Source organism: Chiloscyllium plagiosum, chromosome 4, assembly GCF_004010195.1.
Source record: "Chiloscyllium plagiosum isolate BGI_BamShark_2017 chromosome 4, ASM401019v2, whole genome shotgun sequence".
NCBI classification, from domain to species: domain Eukaryota; kingdom Metazoa; phylum Chordata; class Chondrichthyes; order Orectolobiformes; family Hemiscylliidae; genus Chiloscyllium; species Chiloscyllium plagiosum.
Window position 1 is genome coordinate 102,449,738 of NC_057713.1, and position 21,301 is coordinate 102,471,038.

At 39.9% G+C, this 21,301-nt stretch overlaps 1 protein-coding gene across 5 annotated transcripts in view; it reads left to right on the top strand.

Moving 5' to 3' along the window:
• Nucleotides 1-11,439, top strand: part of nt5c3a (5'-nucleotidase, cytosolic IIIA) — a 28,800-nt gene extending 17,361 nt beyond the window's left edge. For all 5 annotated transcript variants that reach the window (XM_043688779.1, XM_043688777.1, XM_043688782.1 and 2 more), the window contains 4 exons: nucleotides 593-682; nucleotides 8,620-8,782; nucleotides 9,088-9,288; nucleotides 10,762-11,439. In XM_043688779.1, coding sequence (XP_043544714.1) covers nucleotides 593-682; nucleotides 8,620-8,782; nucleotides 9,088-9,288; nucleotides 10,762-10,863 — 556 coding nt within the window. In that variant the 3' untranslated portion in view covers nucleotides 10,864-11,439. The remainder of the gene's footprint in view (nucleotides 1-592; nucleotides 683-8,619; nucleotides 8,783-9,087; nucleotides 9,289-10,761) is intronic.
• The last annotated feature ends 9,862 nt before the right edge of the window (nucleotides 11,440-21,301 follow it).

Here is a 21,301-nt window from a genome sequence, read left to right on the forward strand (position 1 = left end):
CCTGAGAGTGACTGCAGGGAATTAACTCCGCACTTAGCCTGTGATCTATTACTTATTGTGTCTGAGTAGCTTGGGCTTTCTCAGGTGACTTCTGCCTCGGTGACTTCCATACACTACTGGTCGAAATATAGATATGAAATTTACATAGTTGAATGAAAATGGGTAAGGTATTCTTAAGGCTAAATTATTTCTTTTAAACTACGTTAATGATCACTTCTAAATTTATTCATCCTCTTTAGCTCTGAGAACTTCTGCTTAACATTCTGGTTCAAATGTATTTTGCAGATGTGCACTAGTCATTGGACCCACAACTTGGAATTGCAAAACATAAAATCCAAGACAATACAAATTAATTGATTAATTTGTTTATGTTTGGAATGAAGGGTGAAGCCAATTTTAAAAGACTTTTCTTGATACTGGCCTGAAAATGAGCTAATGGTTTCACTGCTTACAAGTGAAATTTTGATAACATAACTAAGTACCTCTATAGTGATAATAAATGGAATTATTTCCAAGTTCTTCATGTTTGTGTTTCTAGTCATGTACGTACCAACATTTTTCAAAATAAAATCTCTTTTTTGTTTTTGCACAGGTGGACCAAAGCCCACAATTTACTAATTGAACAAGGTATTGAAAAGGCAAAACTGGCTATGGTGGTGAGGGAATCAGATGTCATGCTGAGGTACAGCGAGGATTATCTATAATCAGTTCAGACATGTATAAAAACATTTTCAATGTTTGCCAGTTTTTTTGTTACCTTTGTATTTCTCAAATTTAAATATTAAAATTTAAATTATGTGGCATCTACTGGGTTTTGTTGAAAAATTACTATTGCAGCATTGTGTTGCTTAGTTCTCATCCTTTGCGAAATAGTATAGCAAAATAATAAAAAACTGGTGTCCAAATAGTGTGGAGCCAGGCTGCATTAAAAAAAAACGACTAACAATGAAAGAAGCTACATCTTAACCACAGCTGTTGTCTGAAGGGTTATGTAAAATCGTGAACTTTGGTTAGGTGTACTTTGTTAACTCAAGATAATGTGTGCTTGGGGATATTTTGTATTGATTGTGGTGCTCAGTTGAAATATGCTGTAAGAGAATACCTCTTCCCCTTTCATAGAAAATTTCAATCTCCTAAAATACCACTGACTATTGTGATGAATGTTCATAATTTTTTTTATTGTTTGGGAATTTGGTTCTAAAATACAGGTTGCAGTACTGTGAAGGTTTTTTTAAAATGTCAGTCATTTTCAAAACTCTCTTTCTCAAAACAGTCTTTCAAGCATGTGACCTAAGTTAATATTTTGATGAAGTATGTAAGGAGATGAAGTATAACGTGGAGAAATGAAGTTATCCATTTTGGTAGCAAAAAGGAAGGCAGATTATTATGTGGAGATTGATCTCTCCTTTTTCCAATCTGAGACCTGCATGTCCTTGTATGCAAAGCTGAAAGTGAGCAAGCAGGTGTAGTAACTTGTGAAGAAGGCGAATTATATGTTGGCCTTCATAGCAAAGGAAAGAAGGAGGGGTTTCTTTTTGCAATTGTACAGTACCTTGGTGAGACCACAGACAGAGTATTCTGTGCAATTTTAGTATCCTTATCTGAGGAAGGGTGTTCTGGCTATAGAAAAAGTGCAATGACTGTTCACCAGATTGATTTCTGGCATGGCAGCCCTGATATATGAAGACAGACTGGATCTGTTAGGACTATATTTAGTGGAGTTTAAAAGAATGATCGGGCACATCAAGGAAACCTATAAAGTTCGAACAAATTCTAACAGGACTAAATAGGGTAAACTCACGAAGGATATTTCTGATGACCAGGAAGTCCGAAATCGGGTCAGAGTCTAAAGATACAAGGTCGGCCATTCATCATTGAGATGAGGAAACATCTCTTCACCCAGAGAGTGGTGAGTGAGGCCAAAACATTAAATATTTTCACAAAGGAGTTAGATATAGGTCTTGGGGCTATAGGGATCAAATGGTATAGAGAGAAAGTGAGAACAGGTACTGAGTTGGATGATCAGCCATGATTACATTGAATGGCAAAGCAGGCTCAAAGGGCTGAATGGATTTACTCAAATATTTTTTTAATCGACCTGTTCAGACATCTATGCAACAAGAGGGCGTTGAGCCTGGGTCTCCTGGTAGAGGTAGAGACATTTTTGCATTAGCACAAGGGTTCTTAAACTGCTACTTTCTATGTTTCTACATTAAATTAGTATCAACCTTCCTGGGAAGATAATAGCTGGAGTGAATATTATATGGAACCTCTATGACCTACAAAAAAATGGGCCAGAGGCCATAGGCAGGTTGCATTCAGAAGAAGATCCATTCCAGCAGAAGAACATGTTTTCCTTCTGTAGAGTTCTTCAGGCTGTTGGAGCTGGAAAGAATCTAGAAGTCTTGATCTGTCTTAACAGCCTCTAAGTAAAAAGTAGTGTGTTGCCCAACTGAATTAAATCTGGTGAATGTGCAGAAAATAGCTGGTAAGAAATGCTTGCATCCTCATCAGTTCAGTTTTTAAAAAATTTTCAAAGTGAAGATAAGCAGAAAGTTAAAAAATAAGTCCTTGAATGTAGTAATATCTGGATTACTTGCTGTGCCATGTGCTAGTGAGAGTAGTGATAGGAGGATAAAGCAGATGAATGCATGGCTCAGCAGCTGGTGGAAGCAGCAAGGATTCATATTTTTGGATAGAATCTCTTCTGGGGTAGAAGTGACTTGTGTAAAGAAGGGCAGGTTGCATCTGAATTGGAAGGGGAGCAAGTGGGCGGCACGGTGGTTAGCACTGCTGCCTCACAGCGCCAGAGACCCGAGTTCAATTCCTGACTCAGGCGACTGTGCAAACTCCACACAGACATTCTCCCCGTGTCTGCGTGGGTTTCCTGCGGGTGCTCCGGTTTCCTCCCACAGTCCAAAGATGTGCAGGTTAGGTGAATTGGCCATGCTAAATTGCCCATAGTGTTAGGTAAAAGGGGTAAATGTAGGGGAATGGGTGGGTTGCGCTTCGGCGGGTCGGTGTGGACTTGTTGGGCCGAAGGGCCTGTTTCCACACTGTAAGTAATCTAATCTAATCAAACTCATGGCAGGGAGATTTGCTAGTGCTACTTGGAGGCTAGTAAGGGGATTGGGTGAGACCCAAAGAGAGTGAGAAAAGAGAAGTCTGAGGCTGGTCCAGTAGATAAGGTGAGCAAGTTAACTAGTCAAGGCAGGCGAGAGGACAGCAGAGAATGAGGTAAGAATGATAAATTGAACTGCATTTATTTCAATGCAATAGGCCTAACAGGTAAGGCAGATGGGACTGGGATATCATAGCTATTACAGAACTGTGACTCAGGGAGGTTAGGACTGGCAGTTTAATGTTCCAGGTTTTGGATGCTACAGTAAGGATAGCAAAGGGAACAAGAGAGGAGGGTGAGTGGCATTTTTGGTTAAGGATAACATTATTATTGTACTTAGGATATTCCTGGGAGAACATCCAGTGACGTTAAATAGGTGGAACTGAGAAATAAGAAAGGGATGACCACTTTATTGGGATTGTATTATAGGCCTCCCAATAGTCAGGAGAAATTGAGAAGCAAATGTGTTAGGAAATCTCTGATAGCTTTAAGAGGGTTGTAATGGTAGTGGATTTTAACTTTCCAAACATAGACCCAGGACAGCCACAATGTGAAGGGCTTGAATGAGGAGGAATTTGCATACAATAACATTTTCTTATTAAATATGTGGATGTATCTACAAAACTTGACCTTCTCTTGGGAAACAAAATTTAAAATAAACTATGAAAAAAGAATAGACCTGATCTAAAAGGTAAATTGAAGTAAGGCCAATTTTAATGGTATTGGACAGGAATTTTAGAAAGTTGATTAGGGGAGGCTGTACACAGGCAAAGAGACAGTTGAAAAATGGGAGGCCTTCAAAACAAATAACTATAGTTCAGAAACAGTACGTTCCTCTTAGTACAAACAGCAAGGCTGGCAGATTTAGGGAATGGTGGATGACTAGAAAAATGGAGTGTTTGATCAGGGAAAAGGAGGAAGCAAATTTCAGGTATAGACAGCACGGATCAAGTGAATCTCTATAAGTATAAAGACAGAAGTATACTTAAGATGGAAATCAGAAGACATAAGAGATTTGGCAAATAGGATTAAGGAGAATCCAACTAGATTCTACAATACATTAAAGGTTAAAAAAAGTAACTAGGGAGAGAATAGGGCCCCTTAGACATCCTAAACAATCTTTGTGCAGAAGTACAGGAGATGGGTGAGCTACTAAATGAATATTTCACGTCAACATTTACTTGAAGGAGGACATAGAGTCATAGAGATGTACAGCATGAAAACAGACCCTTTGGTCCAACCCGTCCATGTGGACCAGATATCCCAGCCCAATCGAGTCCCAACTGCCAGCACCTGGCCCATATCCCTCCAAACCCCTCCGACTCACATACCCATCCAAATGCCTCTTAAATGTTGCAATTGTACCAGCCTCTACCACTTCCTCTGGCAGTTCAGTCCATACACGTACCACCCACTGTGTGAAAAAGTTGCCCCATAGGTGTCTTTTGTATCTTCCCCCTCTCACCCTAAACCTATGCCCTCTAGTTCTGGACTCCCCAACCCTTGGGGAAAAGACTTTGTCTATTTACTCTATGCGTGCCCCTCATAATTTTGTAAACCTCTATAAGTTCACCTCTCAACCTCAGACACTCCAGGGAAAACAGCCCCAGCCTGTTCAGCCTCTCCCTGTAGCTCAGATCCTCCAACCCTGGCAACATCCTTGTAAATCTTTTCTGAATCCTTTTAAGTTTCACAACATCTTTCCGATAGGAAGGAGATCAGAGTTGCATGTAATATTCCAACAGTGGCCTAACCAATGTCCTGTATAGCCACAACATGACCTCCCAACTCCTGTACTCAATACTCTGACCAATAAAAGAAAGCACACCAAACTCCGCCTTCACAATCCTATCTACCTGAGACTCCACTTTTTCAAGGAACTATGAACCTGCACTCCAAGGTCTCTTTGTTCAGTAACTAGGACCTTACCATTAAGTGTATGAGTCTTGCTAAGATTTGCTTTCCCAAAATGCAGCACCTCGCATTTATCTGAATTAAACTCCACCTGCCACTTAGCCCATTGGCCCATCTGGTCAAGATCCTGTTGTAATCTGAGGTAACCTTCTTTGTTGTCCACTACACCTCCAATTTTGGTGTCATCTGCAAACTTACTAACTGTACCTCTTATGTTCACCTCCAAATCATTTATGTACATGACAAAAAGTGGAGGACCCAGCACCTTTGAGCTAGTTCTGTATCCAAATAGCTAGTTCTTCCTGTATTTCGTGAGATCTAACCTTGCTAATCAGTCTCCCATGGGTAACCTTATCGAACGCCTTACCGAAGTCCATATAGATCACATCTACTGCTCTGCCCTTATCAATCTTCTTTGTTACTTCTTCAAAAAACTCAGTCAAGTTTGTGAGACATGATTTCCCACGTACAAAGCCATGTTGACTATCCCTAATCAGTCCTTGCCTTTCCAAATACATGTACATTCTGTTCCTCGGGATTCTCTCCAACAACTTGCCCACCACCGACGTCAGGCTCACTGGTCTATAGTTCCCTGGCTTGTCCTTACCACCCTTCTTAAACAGTATCACCACGTTAGCCAAACTCCAGTCTTCTGGCACCTTACCTGTGACTAACGATGATAAAAATATCTCAGCAAGAGGCCAAACAATCACTTCCCACAGAGTTCTCGGGTACACCTGATCAGGTCCTGGGGATTTATCCACCTTTATGCATTTCAAGACATCCTGCACTTACTCATCTGTAATATGGACATTTTGCAAGGTGTCACCATCTATTTCCCTGCAGTCTATATCTTCCATATCCTTTTCCACAGTAAATACTAATGCAAAATACTCGTTTAGTATCTCCCCCATTTTCTGCGGCTCCACACAAAGGCCGCCTTGCTGATCTTTGAGGGGCCCTATTCTCTCCCTAGTTACCCTTTTGTCCTTAATGTGTTTGTAAAAACCCTTTGGATTCTCCTTAATTCTATTTGCCAAAGCTATCTCATGTCCCCTTTTTGCCCTCCTGATTTCCCTCTTAAGTATATTAAGTTAGAGAAATAAATGGTGATGCCTTGGAAAGTGTCCAAATTACAGAGGAGGTTGTGCTGGAGCCCTTAAAATGCATAAAAATAAATAAATTCCCAGGACCTGATCAGGTGTGTACCAGAACCTTGTGGGAAGCTAGGGAGAGATTGCTGGGCCCTTTGTTGAGATGTCTGTATCATCAACAGCCACGGGTGAGGTGCTGGAAGACTGGAAGGTGGCTAACAGAGTGCCATTATTTTCAAAAGGTGGTAAAGAAAAGTCCGGGAGCTGTAGTCTGAGTCTGACATCAATACTAGGTATGTTATTGGAGGAAATTCTGAGGGATAGGATTTACATGCATTTGGAAAGACTAGGACTCATTAGGGATAGTGAACATGGCTTTGTGGATGGGAAATCCTATGTCACAAGCTTGATTCAGTTTTTTGAAGAGGTGATTAGCAAGGTTGAAGGCACACAAAAGACATTTGTGTGGATTTCAGTAGACTAGTTAGCAAGTTTAGATCATGTGGAATCCTGGAAGAGCTAGGAGAAAGTGAGGACTGCAGATGCTGGAGATCAGAGCTGAAAATGTGTTGCTGGAAAAGCGCAGCAGGTCAGGCAGCATCCAAGGAACAGGAGAATCGACGTTTCAGGCATAAGCCCTTCTCCTGGAAGAGCTAGCCAATTGGATACAAAATTGGCTTGAAGGTAGGAGACAGAGCATGATAGTAGAGGATTATTTTTCAGAGTAAAGGCCTTTGACCAGCAGTGTGCCACAAGGATCTATGCTGGGCCCACTGCTTTTCAAGATTTTATATAAATGATTTGGATATGAATATAGGAGGTATAGTTAGTAAATTTGCAGATGACACAAATAGGTGATGTTATGGATTGTGAAGTTTGAGTACGACAGGACTTTGATCAGATGGGCCAAGGAGTGGCACATGAGTTTATCAGATACGTGTGTGATGCTGCATTTTGGTAAGGCAAACGAGGGGAGTTAATGGTCGGGCCCTCTGGAGGGTTGCCAAACAAAGAGATCTAAGGATGCAGATGCATAATTCCTCAACAGTGGAATTGTAGGTAGACAGTGGTGAAGAAGGCATTTGGCATACTTGCCTTCATTGTTCAGTGCATTGAGTATAATTGGGATGTCATGTTGCAGCTGTACAGGACATTGTTGAAGCTACTTTTAGAATACTGTCTTCAATTCTGGTCTCTCTGCTAGAGGAAAAATGTTGTTAAACTTAAAAGGGTTTAGAAAATATTTACAAGGAAGTTGTCGGGATTGAAGGGATAGAGCTACATGGAGAAGCTGAAAAGACTGCCTCTTTTCCCCTCAAGCATTGGAGGCTGAGGACTGACCTTAGAGGTTTACAAAATCAAGAAAGACATGGAAAGGGTGATTAGCCAAGGTCTTTTCCTCAGAGTGAAGGAGTCCAAAACTAGAGTGCATAGGTTTAAGATGAGAGGGATAAAATTTAAAAGGAACTTGAGGGTAACCTTTTCACACAGAGGGTGGTGCGTATATGAAATGAGCCAGATGAGGTGATGGAGGCAGATACAATCACAATGTTTAAAGACATCTGGATAGGTATGTGAATAGGAAGAGTTTAGAGAGATATGGGCCAGATGCTTAGTTTAGGATATCTAGTCGGCACAGACAGTAAGAAGCAGGCCATTTTGCCCATGGCGTCCACACCAACCTTACAAAGAGCATCCCACCCAGACCCAACCCCGTCCCTGCATTTCCCTTGGCCAATCCACCTAACCTGCATATCTTTGGACTGTGGAAGGAAACTGGAGGACTGAGGAAACCCACACAAACATAGAAACTCCACACAGTCCCTGAAGCTGGATTCGAACCTGGGACCCTGGCACTGACGCAGCAGTACTGACCACTGAGCCACCATGTCACCCATGGCAAGTTGGACCAAAGGATCTAGTGCTGTATAACTCTGACTCTAGGAGTGATGCTTCACTGTTGTGGAGTCTGTGTAAAGTTGTTCAAATTATAGCTTGGGTTTTTCATTTTGTTACAAATATAATGACAGCAATGGGTGAATGTTCAGTAACTGACCACATCACAAATTACAAAACAAAACTTGACTTCTCTGTCCAGATTTTAGTCTGAAATTGATTCTTTCCAATATAGCCATTAGCTGAGATCATAACATTGTGTACTGCCCCAGTAAAAGGATACATAATCAACTTATTCCTATATTGCTGCCAGTGTTACTGTTAAATCTGCATCACTTCCTCTCTTCCAAATAGATGATTTGGCTGGGATCTAAAATACTCATACAAACAAATGCACAGTTGTACTGTTGTCCAAGATGTACAACTTTATGAATGCCTTTGAATTTTGTAGCTATTAATCCTTTTATTTAGAATAAAGCACAATATCTATCAATAAATTCACTCACTGCCTTGCGTATCAAGAGTTAGGCATGATCACTATGCTTTTTTAAAAAGCTTGCCAAGTAGTATGTTAAATATGTTATCCCATTCTAGAGATGGTTACGAACTATTCTTCGATAAGCTGAACGAACATAACATCCCAGTCTTCATATTCTCTGCTGGCATTGGTGATGTACTAGAGGAGATTATTTCTCAGGCTGGTGTCTTTCATTCAAATGTGAAGGTAGTCTCCAACTTCATGGACTTTGATGAGAAGGTAATTTGAAATCCGAATTCCTTTTTTCTACAATTTACAATGTTGCAAAGAACCTAGTAATCCTTTGCAAGAAAGAACTTGATTACAACAGTGTCTATAATTGGAAACAGTCTTTTTGATATAGTCCTTGTGAAAGATGTTTAACTGTGATTCGCGGAGCCACATTTTCACACAGTAATGGTTACTTTTAATAGATGAAAGGCATTGTTTAAGGTCAAAATAACTTGTGCAACATATTATAACCCACATGTATGTGTTTGCTGTTAAATAGCAAAAGTCATTCAGCTGAGATTTTCTCATTTCAGGGTATTTTAAAAGGCTTTAAAGGTGAGCTTATCCATGTTTATAATAAACACGATGGAGCCATAAGAAGCTCGGAGTACTTCGATCAACTAAAGGAGAATTGTAACATTATCCTTCTGGGTGATTCATTAGGAGACTTGACCATGGCAGATGGTGTTCAAAATGTTGAAAGCATTCTCAAGATTGGATTCTTAAATGATAAAGTAAGAAATAGTAAGACAAATCATTAGTATTAATTAGGGTCATATGATTATAAGAATTAGGAGCAGCTGTAGATAATTCAGCCTTTCAAGCCCACTCTGCCATTTAACATGATCATGGCTATCTTATCCTGATCTCAAATCCATTTTCCTGCCTGCTACTCATAGCCCTTTATTCCACTTTTCCTCAGAAACATCTTTCTTTCTTGTGTGGCATTTGATTTTTGCCTCCACTGTACTTTGGGGTATTGAGATCCGTAGATTCACAAGCCTTGGAGAGAAGTAGTTTCACCTCCTCCCACTTTTGAACCTACCTCCTCTCAATCAATATTTATGATTTCTTGTTCTGGATAGTCTCACAAGGGGGAGCAACTCAACATCCATCTCCTTAGCATTTTATATACCTCAATCAGATCCTCCCCCTCAATCTTCTGACTTCGTGAGTACAAACAAAATCTATTCAATTACCTCTCATACATCAGCTCTTTCAACCCAGGAATCAACATGGTGAACCTCCTCTGAACTGTGTACAGTGCTACCACATCCTTCCTCAAGGAGACCAAAATTGGACACACGATCCAGATGTGGTCTCCCCATTCGCCTTACATGATTGTAACAACAGTACTTTTTAATAATCTAATCCTGTTTCAGTAGTTCATGCATAAGGACATCCAGAAGTCACACTGACGCACTTCGAATCTGCTTCCCATTTAAATAATAATTTGCCCTTTTATTTTACCAGCCAAAATTGATAACCTTGTGCTTGTCAACATTAAACTCCATCTGTCAGATTCTGGCCTTTTCTCCTAGTCTTATCAATATCCATCTATAACCTCCTTATCTCTTTGATAAAGCCTGCTTTTCCACCTATTTTAGTATCACCCATGAATTTTGCTATGTTACATTCTGTCCCTGGTTGCAGATTATTTCTATAGATTGTAAACAGTTGAGGTCTGAGAGCTAAACTTTGCAGCACCCCACTAGTTATATTTCACCATCCAGGTAAGAACCCCTTTTATCTCAACCCTCTACATGCTGTCACTCAACCAATATTCTACCATATGGAGCATAGTTCCCATTATATTATTTACTTTTGTCAAAGAAGCAGATATAATTTTGTAGAGGAATTACATGTATTACATTTGTGTGCTTGATTTTGAAAATGAAAAATGCTTATGTTAGACAAGCTTCACATTTGTCAGCCATTTTTGTTGCTGTTCTTCTCCCAATAGATATATTGTACAGATATAATACAATATATTATAGGCTATTACAATATTGTAATAGCCTAGCAAGCCTTTTACTACTAAGGTGCATTGTACTAGAACCTTGACTTCAATAATCAAGATGAATAAAGTCTTTGTAATTTCATGGCAAAATCAATTTTTGGTTCTTGAGATCAGCATTAATTCTTCATATCTACAAATTGAGATATTAGATATAAACATTTGTATCTTTCTCTTTAAATGTGCATAGGTGGAAGAAAGTTTAGAAAAGTACATGGACTCCTATGATATAGTTCTGGTTAAAGAAGAGACATTAGATCTGACGAATGCTATCCTTCAGAAGATTCTGTGATATGAACACTGAAGATATACAGGCCTGTGCAAGCTCAAAACCGAAATACTCTTCTACCATTCATGTCATTTAATTGAACAGCCTCTTTCTTTTTTTTGAAAATGCTGTTCATTCTTCAGTACCTGGAACTTAAAATATTCTTAAAATTTGCACGAATGTGTCTGCAGTGAATAAAGGGAATAATGTGTGTTCTTTAGAAAGATTGGCAATTACACAAATAGGTCAGCCATGGGCAGATTTTAAACTACCTCTTAGATTTAGTTTAAATTCTGACTTTAACATTTAAAAGAATCTGTGTGTAGTTTTCAGTATATGTTCTCTCAAAAGAGAGAAGTATTGTAAGCTTGATGTACTATGGCTACATTGTGTATAACTATTGCAAGTTCTATACAAGAAACAAGCACTCTGAAGCAGTTTTTGATTTTTCAAATGTTTTTTAGATAACTAAGGATGCTGTTGGTTTACTTGTCACAGTTTGTGTTGCCTATTGAACATTGTCATTTGCATATTTTAAAATGAATGTACATGAAAGAAATATTTGTACAGTACATTAAAGTTGGTGGAGAGATTTTTAAACACTGGGCTCTAATTTCTTAAAGCCGTTTAAATTTATTATAACAAACTCCCCATTCCGTCTGGAAGAGTTGAATGGTGGCTAGATGTTTAGTATGGGGAAAAATGGGTTTCAATTCATGGAGTGCTGGCATCAACACTAAAGCAGTTGTACCATTGGGACAGTGTGAGAATTATGCAGAGACTAGTTTTCTAGAGCGTCAGTGCTATAGTGATGATACTAGTGAACTTGTAATCCAGAATAACCTCCAGCTGGTAGAAATTCAACAAAACCAGTCATTGGTAATGCTGACTGTGAAACCATTGTAACAATTCATGAGAGTCACTGGTTCCATGAGTGGTTTAGCCTAAAGGTGACTTGACCTATGGCTGACCCTTTAACTGCCCTCTGAAATGAGCTCCTGAGTTACTCAATTGTATAAAACTGCCATGAAGTCTAAAGGATTGAAACCAGATGGTCTTTGCAGCAGTTCCTAGTCACTGGAAATGACAATATGGAACCTAATACTGTTGTTTCTGCAAAGTTCTCTCAGCTTTGACACTAGTCACCAGCAGTTAGTAAATCTGTGTCATAGAATAGTCATGCAGCACAGTAATTATGGTGCTATTCATAGGATTGTATCTTACAGACAATGTCATAAATATTACCACTCCCTTCCCTAGGTATTTCTTGTCTGGATTTGGTTTTTTTTTAAGTCTTCAATAGAAAATCAAAGGGCATGTGGACAAAGAAACATAAAACTAATCACTAGGATTTAAGGCTGACAAATGCCCTGAACCTGACAACCTGTATTAGATAAGTTCTAAGGAAGGGTCATGTCCTGAAACATTAATTTTGATTTCTCTTCAGTTGCTTTCAGAGCTGCTGAGCTTTTCCAGCAACTTCTGTTTTTGTTAGTTGTAACTTTCCTGTTATCAGTGAAGCTAGAAAAGTGCATTGTTACTCAACAGATCACAGCATAAAATACTTTTCCAAGTTAACAAGATGGTAAAGCAAATGCCTTAAGTTTCAAATAAAAAAAAATTATCAACCAGATTATTAAATGTGATTATTCGTTTATTAAAGTTTATTAAACAATGAAAGAATGCAATAACTGGTTAGCATATAATCTATAACTTGGAAGGATTAATTGTCTGTTTTTCTAAATAAGATAGAAAAAAATTCAGGAAAATAATCTCTCCAGAGATTAACTATAGAGAAGACATTTTCTGGCCACTATGGTGACTCTTAAAGGCAGAATAAGAGTGTTGAATGTTCCAGTTGTCATCAACCATGCACAGTTGTCTCTGGAATCTCTGAGGACCGTTTGCTCAGGAAGTACAATAGTGAGAAGTTCCTTCAATCATTTCTAGAAGGACTCTGAATTCAACAAGATGGTTCTTTTCAGGACAGCCTTTTTTCTCAATCCGGACACTGTTGAAACCACCCAGCAGGGGTCTACAGTAAAACGAGCAATTATCAAGTCATAAACTAACTTGATTTAAAGAAATTCCAATATCCAGAATGACTTTGCAATAGCCACCTTAAAAGAAACATTCTAGGTATTTGCACAAAACTTGAAATAAGTTGAATAAATTGATTTTCCACAATTGTTTAGAACTTGTCTGAGAAATATGAAATGAAATGTCTTTGCAATAATTTCACCCTTGAAAGCAATGAAACATCATTCATATATATCAGCTGGGAAGCCCATCCTCAGGCTTACTTTCCTCCAAGGTAGTTGAGACAGCGATAGGTGGACGAAGGCGAGTGAGAAGGTGATAGGTTGAGGGGGGGGAAAAGAGAGGAAGAGTGAATGGACAGGTCCAGAAGGTGGTGCTGAGATAATATGGTGGGAGGGGAAATGAGGAAGCTGTTGAAATTCACATTTATCCCATGTGGTTGCAGGGTCTCAAGGTGGAATATGATGTGTTCCTCCTCTATGTGTCAGGAGATAATGGTTTTCCCCTTCTGACCTAATCACCTTCTCCCTCACCTTTATCCACCACCCCTTAATTTATCTCTCAGCCCTGACGAAGGGATTATACCCAAAATGTCGATTCTCCTGCTCCTCGAATGCTGCCTGACCTGCTGTGCTTTTCCAGCACCATACTCTCGACTCTGATCTCCAGCATCTGCACTCTTCACTTTAACCCTGCACTATCAGGCAATACACTTGGTTTCGAAAAAGAGATTGACAAATTAATATAGTTCTTTGAAGTAGTAGTCAAGGATAGTAGTGGGAAATTGCGTGTGGAGGCGGAAGAGATTGGGGAGACACTAAATGAATACTTTTCTTCAGTATTTACTCAGGAACAGGGCATTGTAGTCGATGTGAATACTGAGTCACAAATAAGTAGAATGGATGGCTTTGAGGTATGTAGAGAAGAGGTGTTGGAAATCCTGGAAAAGGTGAAAATAGATAAGTCCCCTGGGCCTGATGGCATTTATCCTAGGATTCTCTGGGAAGCAAGGGAGGAGATTGCAGAGCCATTGGCCTTGATTTTTATGTCCTCTTTGTCTACAGGAGTAGTGCCAGAAGACTGGAGGATAGCAAATGTGGTTCCCTTGTTCAAAAAGGGGAGTAGGGATAACCCTAGTAACTATAGGCCGGTGAGTCTCACTTCTGTTGTGGGCAAAGTCTTAGAGAGAATTGTAAGGGATAGGATTTATGCACATCTGGATAAGAATAATGTGATCAAGGATAGTCAGCATGGTTTTGTGAAGGGCAAGTCGTGCCTCACAAACCTTATTGAATTCTTTGAAAAGGTGACGAAGGAGGTTGATGAGGGGAAAGCGGTAGATGTGGTATATATGGATTTTAGTAAGGCGTTCGATAAGGTTCCCCATGGTAGGCTACTGCAGAAAATACGGAGATATGGCATTGAGGGTGAGTTGGAGGTTTGGATTAGGAATTGGCTGGATGGAAGAAGACAGAGGGTAGTAGTTGATGGCAAAGTTTCTTCATGGAGTGCCGTCACTAGCGGTGTTCCGCAAGGATCTGTTTTGGGACCATTGCTGTTTGTCATTTTTATAAATGACCTGGAAGAGGGGCTAGAAGGTTGGGTGAGCAAGTTTGCGGATGATACAAAAGTCGGAGGAGTTGTTGACAGTGAGGAAGCATATGGCAGGTTACAGCAGGATATAGAGAAGCTGCAGAGCCATAGCTTTAAGTTAAGGGGTGGTAGGTATAGGACAGATGTTAGGGGTAGATTTGGCATATGGCGTACTGGCTTTTATTGGTAGAGGAATTGAGTTCTGGAGTCCTGAGGTCATGATGCAGTTGTATAAGACTCTGGTGCGGCTGCATCTGGAGTATTGTGTGCAGTTTTGGTCGCCATACTATAGGAAGGATGTGGAGGCACTGGAACGGGTGCAGAGGAGGTTTACCAGGATGTTGCCTGGTATGGAAGGAAGATCGTATGAGGAAAGACTGAGACACTTGGGGCTGTTTTCATTAGAGAAAAGAAGGTTTAGGGGTGACTTGATTGAGGTGTACAAGATGATTAGGGGGTTAGATAGGGTTGACAGTGTGAACCTTTTCCCGCGTATGGAGTCGGGTATTACAAGGGGGCATAGCTTTAAATTAAGGGGGGGTAGATATAGGACTGAAGTTAGGGGTAGGTTCTTCACTCAGCGAGTCGTAAGTTCATGGAATGCCCTGCCAGTAGCAGTGGTGGACTCTCCCTCTTTATGGGCATTTAAGCGGGCATTGGATAGGTATATGGAGGATAGTGGGTTAGTATAGGTTAGGTGGGCTTGGATCGGCGCAACATCGAGGGCCAAAGGGCCTGTACTGCGCTGTATTCTTCTATGTTCTATGTAGTAATAAATAGGGTGGATAACAAGCAGCCAGGTAGGGTGTATGGGATTCACAAAAGTTGTCACGTAAAAGGTGGAGTCTGTTGTTTGGGAAAATAGATTATCATGGATAGAGTATAAGCTAGCCAACAAAGCTTATTTGGGATAAATGGCTCATTTTTAGGATGGAAAGCTATAACTAGTGGAGTGCTAGAGGGATTAGTGATAAGGCTTCAACTATTTGCTGTCTGTATTAATAGAGGAGGCTGACTGTATTGTCACTAAATTTCTTACAATATTTAGATAGGAAAGCCACATTATGAAGAGGATAAAAAGAATCTGCAAAGATTGTAATTCAACTTTTTGCCCACTTTCAATGTGGACAAATTTCACTCTCTGTACATTGGAATGTGAAATGCCCTGTACAGGAATAATATGTTGAACATATGAATAATCAGTGAAATAAATGAAAAAGCAAAAAAGATCTCACCTCCCTTACGCCTCTTCCCTTGCCCAGCCAATATCCCGTGCTTCCAATGCTACCTTTAACAAGGATATGGAGATGCCAGTGTTGGATTGGGGTGGACTTTTGACTTAATTAAATGGAAGTTTTGTTCAAGGCAAAATGATCCATGACCTCGGCCCTCAAATTTCAGACAGAATGCCTAAGGTGAATGTTAATAAAGGAATTCACCAAAACAAGCATCAAAGATACTAGATCTGGATAGCAAATAGCTGAATCAATCTCCTTTGATGGAACCATCAATCACTGCTTCAAGTGTAAACCGCCCTATATCACTATCAAAGCATAATGTAAATTTCTTGCCTCCTCCAGCTTGTGGAATGTTATAAATACAGTAACTGGGTACAAGATTTGAATTGATGTACCTTTCAATATTTCAGTTGTATAATAAAACTCTTCATTCTACGTGACCAAAGTGTCAGTGCATAACCAGTGAAATTCCAACAATTTAAAATCACTCCATAGATGGAAGATATACAAAATTGAGATATACCATGCCAGAGTCAGATGTTTACATAAATACAGCAGAACGTAAACACAAAAATTCAAAGAAACATCCAAACTGCTTCCATTTTTTCACCACAACATGCCCATGTACTATATGGCACCATTTATTGACAACATTTGTCTGAATTTGAGTAAACAGCAAATAATTGGACTGATCGTGGAATTTTTAAAGTAAATTGTGTGGTATTTGCCAAAAGCAAAGAATTTAATATTCATTACAAACTGCATAATTTTAGACTGCAGAGAAATGGAGGGAGAACACCTCATCTTGGAACTTGGGACCTTCAACCACACAACATCAACATTGATGTCACTAGTCATAGATTCATAGAGATGTACAGGACAGAAACAGACCCTTCAGTCCAATTCATCTATGCCGACCAGATATCCCAATCCAATCTAATCCCACCTGCCAGCACCTGGCCCATATCCCTCCAAACGCTTCCAATTCATATACCATCCAGATGCCTTTTAAATGTTGCAATTGTACCAGCCTCCACTACTTCCTCTGGTAGCTCATTCCATACTCGTGCCACCCTATGTGTGAAAAAGTTGCCCCTTAGGTCTCTTTTATATTTTTGCCCTCTCACCCTAAACCTATGCCATCTAGTTCCGGACTCCCTACCCGAGGGAAAAAACTTTGTCTATTTATCCTATCCATGTCCCTCATGATTTTATAAACCTCTAGGAGGTCACCCCTCAGCCTGCAATGCTCCAGGGAAAATAGCCCAAGCCTATTCAACCTCTCCCTTCAGCTCAAATACTCCAAACCTGGCAACATGCTTGTAAATCTTTTCTGAATCTTTTAACGTTTCACAACATCTTTCCAATAGGAAGGAGATCAGAATTGCACATAATATTCCAACAGTAGCCTAAGTAATATCCTATACAGCCGCAACATGACGTCTCAACCCCTGTACTCAGTACTCTGACCAATAAAGGAAAGCATAGCAAACACCTTCTTCACTATCCTATCTACTTGCGACTCCACTTTCAAAGAGCTATGAACCTGCACTCCAAGGTCTCTTTGTTCAGCAACACTTCCTACGACCTGTAGAAGTGTATAGGTCCTGCTAAGGTTTGCTTTCCCAAAATGCAGCACCTTGCATTTATCTCAATTAAACTCCATCTGCCACTTCTCAGCTCATTGGCCCATCTGATCAAGATCCCATTGTAATCTGAAGTAACATTCTTCACCGTCCACTACACCTCCAATTTTGGTATCATCTGCAAACTTACTGATTATACCTCTTATGCTCACATCCAAATTATTTATATAAATGTTGAAAAGTAGTGGACCCAGCACTGATCCTTGTGGCACTCCACTGGTCACAGGCCTCCAGTCTGAAAGCCAACCCTCCACCACTACCCTCGGTCTTCTACCTTTGAGCCAGTTCTATATCCAAATGGCTAGTTCTCCCTGTATTCCATGTGATCTAACCTTGCTAACCAGTCTCCCATGGGAAACCTTGTTGAATGCCTTATTGAAGATCTCATCTACCGATCTGTCCTCATCAATCCTCTTTGTTACTTCTTCAAAAAACTCAAGAAAGTTTATGAGACATGATGTCCCATGCACAAAGACATGTTGACTATCCCTAATCAGTCCTTGCCTGTCCAAATACATGTACATCCTGTCTCCCGTCCCCCATCTCATCTCAGATTCTACCCTCCAATTCAGTACTGCCCTCTTCATCTGTCCATCTTCCTTCCAACCTATCTGCTCTACCCTCCCCATTGACCTGTCAATCATAAAGGGCTCACGCTCGACTCTCCTGCTCCTCAAATGCTGCCTGATCTGCTGTACTTTTCTAGCGCCACATTTTGACGGCAGAAAAATATTAAATGCTTTAGCTTAATTATAAATAAATTGCACCAAAACCTTTCTCTATTAAAGCATGAGTTTTCTGCAGACTTATTTAAAGTAGTTTCTTGAAAAGTCAAAAAGATGTTTTTAAAAATGAAAACTTGATTCTCCATAATTGAGCAGTGCTATAAAAATTTCTACTTCAAAACACAAGAATCAGCAAATCCTTAAACTGAAGGCTGAAACTTTGTTTACCCTCAAGGAGTTGTCTTTGGAATGCTTTGAAGTCAGACAACAATTAAAAAGGCTATTGGAGTGCTGCCAAGTTTCAAAGGCGGCTCTGAATTCAAAAGAGAGAATTGATAGTTCAGTTATACAGAGCCTTGGGTAGACCTCATGTGGAGTAATCCTGTTCAAGTTTGACAGTGCAATGACTTCAGAGAATATAGAGTACAAATTCACCACAACAATACCAGATCTTGCAGGATTCAAGTACAATGACAGGTTGCATAATCTTGGGTCCTGATTATTGGCACTAAAATGACAGGAATGTGGTGGGTACATTGAGAAATTATTTCTTCCAATTGAGGAATCCGAAACAATGAAACGTGATCTTACAATTAGAGCAAGATAACTCAGGTGGAACACTAAACGTTCTGTTACATAAAGGGTAATGGCAATTTGTAAATATCTCCTCTAAAAGACTGTGAAGGTTGAAGTTTTACTAAGATTGATTTTTGTTAGACAATGATCCAAACATTGTGAAGCAAAATAGACCTGTGCCACAATCTAACTGAACAATGGAGGAGGTTCAAGAAACTGATGGCCACTTCCTGTTCACACATCAGCTCAAAGTCTTGATCTATTGGAATGACAGCACTATGAAGCCTTGAATGGGGCTTTCAATATCTACATTGGAGCTGCAGAATGGAGTCCCAGAGAACAGGACTCTGATAGCAACAGATCTGTGTTCAAACATCCCTGGTCCAGTAAGTGATGATTAAGCACATTCGGATGACTTCATGCAAAAGACATTGTTGAAGACAACTGTACAGTATGTATCACAGTTAGATGATAAAGAATATTGATGCTGCCAATTGTTCTGTGGATCTTTCAAGTCCATAATGAATATTCAGATGATGTGAAGCATGAAGTTTAGGACTGTTCCAATCTTGCTTGGCTAACAATTGGCTACATTTTTGGTTTTAGAAAGGACAGCCTCTAGGTCAAAAATGGCAGCTTGCTGCTCCATGACTTGAATTACATGGAATCAAACAGCAACAAATTTATTTTCCCTGCAGTTCATAAACTCTACAGATTACGCACAAATTGTTTAACAGAAGCTAGTTACAATGAGAGAAAGAGCTAAGCTTTCTTGAGAAAACTCCATCTTTACATATGCTTCAAACTCTTGGCTTCCAATTGGAAAGTAATGTTCAGCTTTTGACTGGATATGATTAGCAAGTTGTTTTTTGATTACTCTGTCAAATGTAGATCCGTAATGACTATTCACTGAACTATGGGAAAATGTCATGGCATTTCACAACAGGTACAACAAGGAGGCAGACCCTCAGGCTACTGCCAGAACAGGAGTCAAACCTATTGCTTTTGGCATCAATCTGATCCATACACTGGAAAAAAAATAAATCACTGAGTATGCTGGAGATCTGAAATAATAACAGAGTTAGAGAAACTCAGCAGGTCTGGCAGCAGCTGTGGAGAGAGAAAACACAGTTAATGGTTCAAGTCCAATATGACTAGATATCAGAACCAAAACAGTAACTCTGTTTCTCTCTCCATAGATGCTGCCAGAACTGCCATGTTTCTCTAACACTTAGCTTCTATTTCATTCGTTAGCCATCTAGAACTATACATATAGAATTATATCCCTATATAACTATAGGGGAATGACCCCTTTCTGTGCTGTAATTCGGCCCAATGTGTCTATGCAAGTTAAATAAACCTGTGCCCATTCTAATTCCACTTACCAGCACTTGGTTCATAGGCTTGCAAATTACAACATTTCAGGTGCAGATCAAGATTTCTTTTAAATGGTTTGTGGGTTTCTGCCTCCATCCCCAAGCTGGGCAATGAATTCCAGACACCCACCACCCTCTGGATATAAAGGTTTTTCCTCATGTACCCTCTACTCACCTTTAATTCTCAAATCACCTTGAATTTGTAATAGACGTCTTCAGTAGAGGAAGCAGGACTTTACTGTTCATGCTATCCAAGCCCCAAATGATCTAACCAGTTCTTCCAATAGTAAAAGAAAAACAGTTCTTTTGAGAGTAGCCATCAGATTATTGAGAATAATTGAGAAATAATTAGAGCTATGAGAACCCCACTAGAGAATTACAGAGTAAGTCCAGAAATAAGAGAACGAACACTAAAGATTTGTGACCTAATTTTTGTGTTCTCAAAATAAATTACAACTAGTTGTAGAGGTCTCATCTGTTGTGGCTGCACTATAGCAAGAACTGAGAACAGATTTCACTATTAGTTTCATCTGTACGTTTATTTCACAAGAGTCACAGAAAAATGAAAAGCAGATGGATTTTGATTTAATTTAGATAAATGCAAAGTGCTGCATTTTGGAAAAGCAAATCAGAGCAGGTAATGGTACTTACACTTAATGGTAAGGTTCCATGGAGTGTTACTGAACAAAGCGACCTTGTTCATAATTCCTTAGAAGTAGAGTCGCAAGTAGATAGGATAGTGAAGGCGGCTTTTGGTATGCTTTCCTTCTTTGGTCAGAGTACTGAGGAGTTGCGAAGTCATGTTGCGGATGTACAGGACATTGGTCAGGCCACTGTTGGAATATTGCACGCAATTCTGGTCTCCTTGCTATCGGAAGGTTGTTGTGAAACTTGAAAGGGTTCAGACAAGATTTACAAGGTTGTTACTAGGGTTGGAGGATCTGAGCAATTGGAAAATGCTGAATAGACGGGACTATTTTCCCTGGAGAGTCAAAGATTGAGGGGTGATCTTAAAAATCATGAATCCTTTTCCCTAGGATGGGAGTGTCCAGAACTAGAGGGCGTAGGTTTAGGGTGAGAGGGGAAAGATATAAAAAGGACCTACGGGGCAACTTTTTCACACAGAGGGTGGTGCATGTGAGTGAGCTGCCAGAGGAAGTGGTGGAGGCTGGTACAATTACAGCATTAAAGGTCATCTGGATGGGTGTATGAATAGGAAGAGGTTAGAGGGATATGGGCCAAGTGCTGGTAAACAGGACCAGATTAGG